Raw genomic sequence first — 12616 nt, forward strand, 5'->3', positions numbered from 1 at the left:
TCCTTCAGGTAGCCTCTAGATAGGTTAGAACAGAAAAACACACAGTAATTTGCAAATGGTATCTGTTCTATTCTCTCTGGAGCCAGAGACAAGGGTTACACACCAGGAATAGTCTGTGATCTTCAAGACTGTCACCATGCTGGGGAAGTGTAGGGTACATTAAAATGTCACAAAATGATATCATTTTTAAGTTGGCTTTTTGTTGATTCAGCACACACCTGGCTGTAAACCTTTGGTGTTTTCCAGAGTTCTGATAAAGTTGGTTCTGACAGCTTCTGGTTGTTTATTCCTGCGGAAGGATGGGAGCTTGGAGCTGCCTGCATCACCATCTTGCTGACATCACTCCAATGGAGCCCTCTTGACCCGCCCCTGCTCTGAGGGCCACACTTACTCTCAACTCAGATGCCTTCTTCCCAACAGGACCAGAACAGAACTCATAATACTTTGTTCCAACCTACTTCTCTCTTCTGGGTTCTTTGTCTGGAAATGGTTAGGTCATTTCCTCAGTTACTCAGGCCAGGAAGCTTTTATTTTTCCCACTTATTTGGTAGAGTGGCAGTCAGTCATCAAGTCTTGATGACTTCTAACAATTCTCTTATCATTCCCCTTATCACTAACTCACCATTTCTACCTTAGTTCGGGTTGCTGTAATCTTTCATGTTATTGCAATGCCTCCTGCCTGGAGAGCCTGCATCTCATTTTCCCTCTCCATATCCTCCATGGAGCACTTACCCCTATGTGCTTACCCCCTAAGAACCGTAGAACACATGTTAATTTTCTATCTCCTTCTTTTAGAGTTCTAGAGTTTCAGGACAAGGACTGTGTACATTCAGTCTTGCAACAACGTCTGGCATATAGCAAGAGCTGCATAACTTATTCTTGAATGTCTAAAACAGGCCAACAATACCTTAAGGTGATATGATAGAGTATAGTAGATATGGTATCATAGACATAGTAAGACAGAAACCAGCAACGTGTCTTCATACATAAGCATCAATGTATGCATATATGATAGTTTCGAAACTTTTAAAACTGAATTCTTGGGGTGGGCTCAGTCAGTTAAGCGTGGACTCTTGGTTTCGGCTCAGGTCATGAATATGCAGTTTGTGACTTTGAGCCTCGCGTCTGGCTCTTCACTGACAGTGCAGAGCCTGCTTGGGATACTCTCTCTCCCTCTTTCTCTTTATCCCTCCACCACTCACTCTCTCTGTCTCTCTCTCAAAATAAGTAAACTTAAAATTAAAAAAAATAAATAAAAAACCAACAACACTGAATTCTCTTTCTTGCTTCCTTACCTCTGATTTTGAAAATCCTCCTTATTTCTCAAGACTGATTTTATTCCTTACCTTCTCCAACGCCTAACCATCAAACATAACACCTGTCAATTCAGCACTTAATTATACACTAATTTGAAATCCTCTATATTATTCATAATGCTCCCCTCATCAAAAAAGGAGGGATATGCAGATGTTAGCATAGATCTACACCAGATTGCTAACATCTATCCCCTCGTAGTCATCCATCAGTGACATGTTTAATAAGGTACTGTCCCATAGTGATTATAATCAGATGTTGTTTCTGTGAGTTTTGTCTCCCCGTTAGATTTGCCCTTTCCTCAGGCAACCTTCACTCAGCCATTTTTTTTTTGTATCAACCAAGAACCTACAGTTCAATCAGACACACGATACATATTTTCCCAACATAAATGTTTATGGGTTGTACACTCATGCCTCGGTCTGTAATTGAGTGAGACGTATGGAATGAGGCTCCCTTTGCCCAAATTTATTTTTATTTTATGCATCTAATATTTTCATACAATGTGCTTATACCTGGAGAAATATAGCCTAAATGACAATATTAAGGGAAAAAGGTACTCTTCTCTCCCCAAGGAACCTGGCTGGGTGTGGATGGGTTTCTCCACTTCACACTGCTTTCTCATTACGTTCTGGATACTGACTCTCAGTTTGGGTTATCCAAGGGGGGACAACCCTCAACATGCAAAGAGGCCATATATAGTCCTATTCCAGTCAGCAGTCAGAGCCACACAAGTGTATGCGAGCCCGCTTTAAAAATAAAGAAGGAAAGTAGGTTTTATGGGAAAAGTCACTTAACTTAGGCTCTGTCTCCCACATGGCCCAGGACAGAAAAGTTTTCAAGCTTCCTATCAACAGCTAAGCAAACTCAATCCATATACATATTATATAGCTTCAAGGCTGTTATGGAATAGCACAGTGTGTCTGGCAAGAAATAAAGTTTGATTCAGACATATGGGAAAAGTTCTGGTCCTTCTGGGACAGTCTCGTCCTGGGCTCAATCACAGTAACAAGCAAAGAAAAGAAAACAATCATTTAAAAGGTACCATACTTTGTTTCCCTCAGGGTTCTCGGGAACCAACACTTCAAACATTTGATTGATGGTCTCCATTGCTTCATGGATATTAGATGATCCATGGACAGCATTTTTCAAAACACTTGTTCCAAACTGGGCTCGGATAGAATCTGGGGACAGTAGTTTTGCTTCATCTGGGTCTACAGGACCCATCAATCGTCTCCAGTCTGAAACAGCATTCCACTTGGTCAGAATCATGACCAAAGACAGACCTCTGCAAAGAAGAATGCTTTCAGAAGATTTTGGCTATTTACACCTGTAGAGATTGCATACACAGCTAAACACAGAATGCCACACTTGGGTCTTTATTCTTTGTCCTTGTCAGTGTGATTTTGTGGGTTTTTTTTAAGTTGTTTTAAATGTTAATTTGTTTTTGAGAGAGAGAGAGAGAGAGAGAGAGAGAACACACATTAGTGGGGGAAGGGGCAGAGAGAGAGGAGACAAAGAATCCCAAGCAGGCTCCACACTGTCAGCACGAAACCCAGTTGATCTCACGACACAGGGCTTGATCTCACGAACCATGAGATCATGACCTGAGCCCAAATCAAGAGTCAGACGTTTAACCGACTGAGCCACCCAGGCGCCCCTTGTACTTTCTGTTTTTCCATTTCTCCCCCTTCCAACAGGTTTTTGTGCTGCATGAGTGCTATAGGTTAAGTCTAGAGATATATGTCAGACACTGTTCCAAGTATGTCCAATGTACTAATTATATAACCCTCACAACAAACCTATGAGATGGATACTATTATTATCCCCATTTTATAGATAAGGCAATCAAAGCACAGATTAAATATGTTGGCAAAACAGAAACTTAAAACCAGAAATTGAAACCCATATCACCTCTATATAATGTTGAAGACGTACAGAAATAGAGGAAGAAAGGAAGGAAGGAAGGAAGGAAGGAAGGAAGGAAGGAAGGAAGGAAGGAAAGAAGGAAGGAGAGAAGGAAAGAAGCAAGGAAGGAAGAAAAGAAGGAAAGAAAGAAGGAAAGAAGGATGGGTAAGGAGAAGGGAAGGAAGGAAAGAGAGAAGAAGATAGAGAAAGAAGGAAACAAAGAAGAATGAACCCCAAATATTAACAGGGTGTCTTTGAATGAATGAAATTAGATGGAATGTTTTCATTACATTTTGTATTTTTCAGTTTCTATAATGAATATTTACTACTTTTATCGTGCAAAGGACTATATATCAGAAACTTACTCAGATAACACTTCCAATACATCTTTATAAAAGTCTTTTGTTTTTATTTTTGAGTAAATTTTGTCTGCTGCTTCTTCATTTAGGAGCATTTCCTTCATCTGTGTGATTTCAAATCCAGCCTCTTTAATATATTTCAAGATCTCCTCTAGGGAAAACAGATATTTGGTAATCTTGCAGAATGCCTCCACTTTTGTTCCATGTTCAAGTAGACTGAAATAACTATGGAAAGTAATCATTTTACTTGCATAGCGTGGCTTAAAAAGCAAAAACTATGCAAAAGGAAATTGAACTGAAAAGCACCATGTCAATACATTAATGCAGATGTTCAGTCTCTGAGGTGCACCTTTCCAGCATGCATTGACAACATCTCATAGACTCTAAGGAGAGGGGAAGGGATGTGCCTCTGTGCCGAAAGTGAAGTCATGTTTTCACGTCCATGCTACAAATGTCAAGGAACTCCTTGCTAGATATGGATTGAAGCAGGGAGCCGATCTGAACTCTTCTCTCTAAAGTAGCAAGGCACCATGGAGGGAATTGAATAAAGTAAATCTTGTCAAAATCTCACCAGCCGCCTAACCTTTAAGGGCTACATTTAGTGAGCCAACTGAGGGATTGGGCGCTTTCTGGTAAAACAGTCTTTTCTTTGGTCCAACACTTAGAAGTGTTGTGCTGGTTTCTAAAGGTCAAGTTGGGCATAACTGATAGAAAGACTGAAGAAGGTTGGACTTCTATAAAGGGGGTCACCAGGATCTGCCCTGGGGGGGGGGGCACTGTGGGAACAAATGTGAATGGAACATTAACACTTCTTCTAGATATTGTCTGCTTAGAGGGCCTGGCCTGGAAACACAGCTTGTAAAGAAAGAGCAATGTATAAAGGCTCCTGCAACCACAGGCAAGTAAACCATTAACTCTCTCTGGGAAGGTCAGAGATGACTTCCAGAAAGGCCGATCTTTGTGTTAAGTACAGAAACGGTAAGAGATGATCACCAAGCAGACAAGTAGAGAAAGAACATTGTAGGCACAGTGCAGAATTTCAAAAAAATAACATTAATGACAACACTATGCATTAAAATTTATGAGAGGGGCGCCTGGGTGGCTCAGTCAGTTAAACGTCTGACTTCGGCTCAGGTCATGATCTCACAGTTCTTGAGTTCAAGACCTGCGTTGGGCTCTGTGCTGACAGCTTCATAAAAAATGTGTCTCCTTCACTCTCTGCCCCTCCCTGGCTTTCTCTCTCTCTCTCTCTCTCTCAAAAATAAATAAACATTAAAAAAATTTTTTAATAAAATAAAATCTATGGGATAATCAGAAGATTAAACCAGTAATCAAGGAAAACATATAACTTCAAAATTTTACATTGATAAAAATAAGATAATGAAAATAAATGAATTAAAGATCTAATTTAAAAAGCTAGAAGAACATTTTTTAAAACTACTAGAGAATCAAAGGAAGGTGAAAATTAAAAAAACAACAACAACAACAGAAAGTAATGAGTTAGAAAAAGAGAACGAACTCCTAAATAAATCAAATTCTGTTTGTTTGAGAGACAACAAACTAAGAAATGACAGGGTAGAAATAACCATTGAAACCAGGCCCAGAAATTTTCATGGGAAAGATTTCATGGGAAATCTTCAAATAGCAATCCCACTGCTGCTTAAACTCCTCCAGAGTGCCGAAAACAAAGACATTCACATTTTTTATGAAGTATTACATTGTTATTTAACCTTGCACAAAAAAAATGAAAAGGACGGACCAATATCATTGTCAGTCTCAATGTGAAAAATCCCAAATAAAATATATGCAACTAGAATCCAAAAGCACATTTAAAAAATACCTCACGATTAAGTGTAATTTATACAGGAATGGAAGAATGGCTTGATATTAGAAATATCATTAATATGATCTTTCGTGGTAATATATCTATGGAGAAAAACATCGTCATCTCCATCAACTCTAAAAGGACTTGAACAAAATTCGTCATCATTTTGATTATAAGGGAGACAGAAAGAAGGATGAGGGAAGGAGGGAGACAGAACAAATATGACAAGAGCTAATTGTTACATCGAGATCAAGGGATATGGGTGTTCATTGCATAGTTTGAAAATTTTCACAAAATTTGAAGGGGATGTATACATTGACTTTTATTTCTAAATATTTACCTCTTTGTTCCTGTGTTACATGAGGTTTAATCAGTGCTAAAGTCTGTTGAGGAGGAAAGAAATATTGTATTTCCTTTTCAGCAGTTTCTAACGAATCACTTCCATACAACTGGTTGATAGGCAAACCTTCCACTGCAAATTGCGCGCATAAGCTTTGAAAATGAAGTCAAGAACTATTAGAGCATCACATAACACAGTATAAGCCAACACAACAGAACACTATTTATATGAATTGTTCAAAAGTTATCAAGCAACTCATTCCTGATCTAGACATTATGCGAAAGGCAATAATGACAGAGTGGCTTGGAGCATATTACTTCCTTATAAGGAGGTAACAGTCATCAGGAAGACAGAGCATGAACATTTAAATAACCACGATGTGAATATTTGCAGCTGACTCTGAAAGAACGAACGGATGCCTTGGTGCGGTGAAAATGCAGACTGTACAATCCCGGCTGCACTACTCGCTAGCTATGTGTCATTGGGCAATTACTTAACCTCTCTGTGCTTGAACCGTCTCAAATACAAATAATAAAACTGTTTTGGAAGGAGATTTTTGAGGGTGGAATCAGGTGATACATTTGAAACATATGGCGCCTATTAAGCTCTCCATATTCATTTCCCTTCTGTCATCACTAAATATTATCGAGCTCTAGAGATGGCATTTGACTCTATAACATGGATCCCAAATCACAAACACTGAATCCAAAAGATACCGCCCGGAGTTAGTTAATGGAACCGTCCAGCAGAGCGAGTACAGTGATAAAAGAGGAGCATACAGGATGGGTTCATGTAAAGAGGCAAGAGTGAGGTTGATTGTACTGGACATGTTGGGTTAGGCAGTTTATTCTGGATCTGCTTCCTCTACCATAGAGGAATACATACACTTCCTAAATCAATTGTTGCTCCTTGATGTTTTTTTCAGTTGCCCTTTTTCCTGTCTCTTTATCTATATATGGTTCAGTAGAGGATACACACACTGCTTATTTCATTCTCTGCCCTTTACACATAGTCCTGAATTGCCAACCCAAAAAATCCAGCCACAGCGAATAATGTCCTTTCCTGTTAATGACCTGACTTTACTGGTCATTGGCTTTCAGTCCTCAGACCCTCTTCTTGCCTCTCTGCTTTTACTGATGCATTCAGATTTCCTTTTTGCCTTATCCGACTTGAACATCCCACTTGATCCTTGGTGGTTCTCTCACCTCTGATTTGAAGATGTTTGCAACCCAAGACCCTTGGAGCCTGGGATTCCAGGGGTAGGGGATTTGCACAATGAATGTATAAGGTGTCACCTAACATATCACCAGCACTTACTCTGTTCACTGCAGAGAACAACCAGCCCCTCCGTGGTGCCGTTAGACATGATTATTGAGAAAAGTGTGTGTGAAGGGGAGGATAGGACAGAGGGAGTAGGTGATGAGTGTGAGGGTTGCTGTGTTTCTCCTTTATGCAAGTGACCTTATTTCAGATTAAGCCAGGCAGTGCTGAATCTGACCCAAGTGCAGGAAAGGGCAGAGTTCTGCTGAGTTATTCTAACAGCAACCTGAAGGAACTGGGTGGAGCCACGGAAACTGGGGAAGGAGGAACCAAAAATAACAGTCAAGATTAGCTGTGAACTTGTAGCAACATAGGGGGCATAAGGGCTTTGGTTGGAATCCTCACTATAATAGTGGGGTAGGGAGGAGCAGTTACTGAGTGCCTGCCTTCACCGGGAGAATGTACATCCATGCTGGTGCACTACCTTCACACTTGAAACTGTAATTTCTAGAACAGTATGGCTAGAAGTGTAGGCCTTGTGTTGATAGGAATTCCTGTCTCAAATGCTATACCTTGCCTTTTATGCTACGTTTCATTAAGTGATTCTATGGCATTCTGCTCATACTACTTATAGACTGTCTAACCCTATTATCCTTTATGGTAATTGTAGGGCTAAATAAGGGGTAAAATGTGTCCATGCAGAACAAGTCAGATTCCAGATATCCTACCCAAAAGAAAACATTTCAACGGTTACATGTGATGCTTCATTAGTACTGTTATTTATTATACCAACACGTATGTCAAGTTTTCTGTATCTGATAGAGCATCTCTGTTCTTCCTCACTTGAAGGATGGGCCTTTCCTCTCCTGAATTGATTCCTACCAAAGGCCAAGAGATGGCCTTTTGGCTGGGTACACCACTTACTTCCCATCCCCACACCGAGCATCCCAAAACCTTCGTCTGCAAAGCGTTGGCTCTATTTGAGCTGCCATTGGGCTGGACCTCCAGTCACAATCAGGGAAAGTAGTTTTTCTGGGAGCCTCTCTTGGACTGGAGCTGTGGCTCTTGTACCCGCATCCAAAATAAAATTAATGTGTCTCCCATGAAAAAAGTTTGGGACCCACGGTATGAATCCTACCTCTCTGGAAGAGATATCTTGGCTTTTTCAACACTGCTGGGCCCAATTAACTCTTTCCAGTGTTGTAAACAATTGTCTCTCAATAAAACAAGGGCTAGAGATGGACCGCTGTTAAAAGAAAAAAAAAAAGCCATATATTATGGCTCAGTAGCTAAATTTGTATAGATAATACAAGTCGAGATAATTCTTTTACCAAGACTAAGACTAATTTCCATCGGTGTACTCCCAAGAGTATATTGAGCACCTTATACAAGTATGGAAGCAGACTAGGGAAGGGAAGAGAAGGACCTTGGTTCTGATAGATAGGTTCCTATATAGTATTCCCATATTCCTGCTGATTCATGTACCCTTGCTGGATTTCTGTCCCAGCTGCTATTTCACTTACCCTTCCAGAAACCTGACAGATTTCTAGCATCTTATTCTCCTTGGACTAATGATCGCTAGGACTACCAAAACCCTCGAGAGTCAGTGAGTTCTCTACTTGGACATGATGTCACACACCACAGATTTCTGGCACTCGACTCAGCGGATTCCAGTGACTTCACCTGGGCCTTTCCATTGCTCCAGTAGCATTCCAGGGGGACGAGAGCAGGTGAGACAGTTGAGCAGAGACTTGAGGTGGGGGTGCGACTGGCAAAGAAGGAGACTCAGCACATGGTTACAGAACTGAGAGGTGTGGCAGCTTGACCAGAGCAGGTTCAGAAGAAGATTTAAATGATTCAAAACTCAACCAAACAAACCACAAGAGACTCTTAAAGACAGAGAACAAACTGAGGGTTGATGGAGGGACGTGGGTGGGGAATGGGCCAGATGGGTGACGGGTACTAAGGAGGGCACTTGTTGGGATGAGCACTGGGTGTTGTACTGAAGTGATGAATCACTGAATTCTACTCTGAAACCAAAATCGCACTGTATGTCAACGAACTAGAATTTAAACGGATAAATGGGACTAAATCAGATTGCGCCTTCTAAACCTGAAATCTACTTTACCTGGTCATTTTTTTTATAAGATTTTCAAAATAATCTTCATTTTCATATTCCTTGCACAGTGTTTGTGCTTCTTCTTCTGACAATACGATTGGTCTCTGCATCAGTATTTTAAAGCCTTCATCATGGATGATACCTAAAACATTCTCTAAATAAAAAGTCACATGATAAGTGTTAAACTGATGGGTTGCTGGCTATCCATACCAGACTGAATGTATTATTATGAAGGCATATAATGCCTCTCATCCTCATATGAAATTTAGAAGTTGGCAAAAATAGCTTCTCAGATTTTAAGGTGAACAGCATTGTTAAGGTGAACGTACCAAATTATGATTTATGACACTGTGTCTGATTTTTCGTCACACAGGAATCACACACATGCATACACACAAGCAGAGGTGTCTCACTAGTAAACCTTTTCCTTAGGTGCACATACGAGCATGTGTGTGGGTATAGACAGTAACCAAAATAACGTGTTAACACAATTACAGAAGTATGTGTAAACAGTTTATATCTTCACTAGCCCTATTTTACTTGTCCCACTTGGGGAGAAACACAATGATTGGAAACCCAAAAGTATTTCTCAGTCTCCTCCTTCTCTGGCGCATGTCCCACTGTGGAAGTCTAGAAAATGCAATACTCAACTTCTCCAACCTTCCTTATGGACAGGTGGCGATGCTGCCCAGATCTGGTCAATGATACACAAAGGACCTGGACTGGGGCTGCTTCTGAGAGAGGTACCCGGGGGGACAGCTTCCCTGCCCTACACCACCTTCTGTCCTGTCTAAGGCATTTCAGCGACATGAGGCCTGGAGCTGTGAGGCCATCTTGTAACAAAGAAGGCAAAACCCAAAACACAAATGCTGACTCGGGGCCCAGACAGCACTGGGCCCCGCTCAAAGCCAAAAATGCAACCTAGCTGAAAATGCATCCTCTCCCCTGATGGGCATGGAATAGAGTTAATGGACTCAGCCTAAGCAAACCATTGTCAGAAAGAGTAAAACAAACAAGAAAACATACAAGTTAATAGAGTTTAAGCAATAATTTGCTTCAGAACGAGCTCACAGACAAGAGGAAGAAAAAACAGAATGTTTACATAGTTCTTGGATTTTAAAAGGTAGAATCCTGGGGTGCCTGGGTGGCTCAGTGGGTTAAGTATCAGCTCAGGTCATGATCTCACGGTTCGTGGGTTCAAGTCCCATGTCCGGCTCTGGGCCGATAGCTCAGAGCCTGGAGCCTGCTTCAGATTCTGTGTCTCCCTCCCTGCCCCTGTCCCCTTTCCTCCTCCCTGCTTCCCTTTCCCTCCTCCTCCTTCCCTCCTCCCCAGTCCCCTCCCCCGCCACAAGCTCATACTCTCTCTCAAAAATAAACATTAAAAAAAATTTTTTTTAAGGAGGAATCCTTAGAGGAGACTGAAATAATTTGTAAGGTTTTTGCATTGCTGAATTTAAAAAAACAAAAACAAAAACAAAAAACGTTTTCTCATATGAGGGTACCTAGTGGCCAACAGTTTAAAAGTGACAGCAAATCCTCAAACAGTTTGCATAGGATGGCTTCTTGTCATGGCTTATGAGAAAAGCTGAGGAAAAATATTTAGGGAAAGCAAAGCTCCATAAAGTTAAACTAGACTCAGTGAGCCTCTCCTTAGTTGGTACTCTCTCAGATGGGTGATCACAAGAATTACAACACAACACAGAGGGGCCTCAGTTTCTAATGATTAAAGTAAAAAGCATGGGGAGTACCACTATTTGCAAGATGGTATTGCGTTTCCTTGACCTCATTACTCGAGGATTCGGTTCCGCTTCAAATTCCAATGTAGACAAATATGATAGATATGATAATAAATATTTTATTTTGTTGCATAGTGTCCATGAGGCTTTTCAGACGTCACCTCAAGTAATTCAGTGATGCCACATTCAGTGGCAGGTGTGGGGATGCAGAGAACTCCTAGACAAAGCACCTAGCAATTGTATGGTTGCTTCGTGGAATAACCTCATCCATAAAAATCATACTTCAAAGCCTAGAGCACTTTGCTATCTTCTATCTCCTCTATCACAGACAAATCGCTAAGTCAGGTGGTTAGTAACCAAATAAATATGGAAAAACCAGTTCATTCTTTTTTTAAAAATATTTATTTATTTATTTTGAGAAAGAGAGAGAGAGAGAGAGGCAGAGAGGGAGGGAGAGAAAATCCCAAGCAGGCTCCATGCTAACAGCGCAGAGCATGACATGGGGTTTGAACCTATGAACCATTAGATCATGACCTGAGCCGAAATAAGTCAGACGTTGAACCAACTGAGCCACCCAGGTACCCCAAAACCAGTTCATTCTTTTCTTTTTTTTCTTTTTTTTAATGTTTTATTTTTGACAGAAACAAAGAGTGAGAGCAAGGGAGGGGCAGAGAAAGAGGGAGACACAGAATCCGAGGCAGGCTCCAGGTTCTGAGCTGTCAGCACAGAGCCCAATGTGGGGCTCGAACTCTTGAACCGTGAGATCATGACCTGAGCCAAAGTCGGAGGCTTAACTGACTGAGCCACCCAGGTGCCCCATGACCAATTCATTCTGATATATCTACAAAATCTTGGAAATTTTTGAGTAATGAGGGAAAATTCCACAAGTATCTAAGTGAAACAAACAAAACATAACAAAAACTGAATTATCTGCAGAGGAACAAAAACCAGGCTGAAAACAGACTTTCCTCCTCAATGCAAAAAGTCTATAGGTTTGGGGATGGGGGATTTATTTCTTCAAAATATACAGTCAGGTAAGTTTCCTTTATACACAAAGGTAACAAAAGATATTCTTAAATATGCCAGCGTTCAGAAAACGAAAGAAGTACATATCTTTTTCAAAAACGTGTTTAAATATATATGCTTCAGGTGTGGGGTGCCTGGGTGGCTCAGTCGGTTAGGCGTCCAGCTTCAGATCAGGTCATAATCTCACGGTTTGTGAGTTCGAGCCCCACGTCTGGCTCTGCACTGACAGCTCAGAGCCTGGAGCCTGCTTCGGATTCTGTGTCACCCTCTCTCTCTGCCCCTCCCCCACTCACGCTGTCTCTCTCTCTCTCTCTCTCTCTCTCTCTCAAAAATAAACATTAAAAAATTAAAAATATATATATATATACTTCAGGTAACAGAAAATATAACTAAGTGATTAAAAAGTGGGAAATTAATAGATCTAAGGACTGTGGGAACAGGAAAACCAATTTATATAAGAAAAATTCTAAACATACCCGTTGTAAACCTGACCATAAACAAGATATAAATTGCAAAATATTATCAAAAGATAAGATACGCATCGTAAAAGTAACATCACCACCACCATCGGTATACTAAAACTTCAAACAACAGTCACAAAAATTAAGACCACAGATATTATAACTGGGGTGGGGTTGAGCATGGAGAGAGGAATAAAACTCTGCTAAACTCCATCTTGTGGGATGGAGACTTGGGAGGATATCCCCATTTTAGGAGGCTTCTTCGTTT

At 40.8% G+C, this 12616-nt stretch overlaps 1 protein-coding gene across 1 annotated transcript in view; it reads right to left on the reverse strand.

Annotated features, from left to right (window-relative positions):
• Nucleotides 1–1223: 1223 nt before the first annotated feature.
• NME8 (NME/NM23 family member 8) overlaps nt 1224–12616 on the reverse strand; it is a 50378-nt gene continuing 38985 nt past the window's right edge. Inside the window, exons 12-16 of the mRNA XM_032592373.1 lie at nt 9135–9279; nt 8145–8252; nt 5747–5898; nt 3588–3732; nt 1224–2602 (exon numbers count right to left, since the gene is read on the reverse strand). Of these exons, the coding sequence (XP_032448264.1) occupies nt 2311–2602; nt 3588–3732; nt 5747–5898; nt 8145–8252; nt 9135–9279 (842 nt within the window). The 3' untranslated portion in view covers nt 1224–2310. The remainder of the gene's footprint in view (nt 2603–3587; nt 3733–5746; nt 5899–8144; nt 8253–9134; nt 9280–12616) is intronic.

This window comes from Lynx canadensis, chromosome A2 (assembly GCF_007474595.2).
Source record: "Lynx canadensis isolate LIC74 chromosome A2, mLynCan4.pri.v2, whole genome shotgun sequence".
Taxonomy (NCBI): domain Eukaryota; kingdom Metazoa; phylum Chordata; class Mammalia; order Carnivora; family Felidae; genus Lynx; species Lynx canadensis.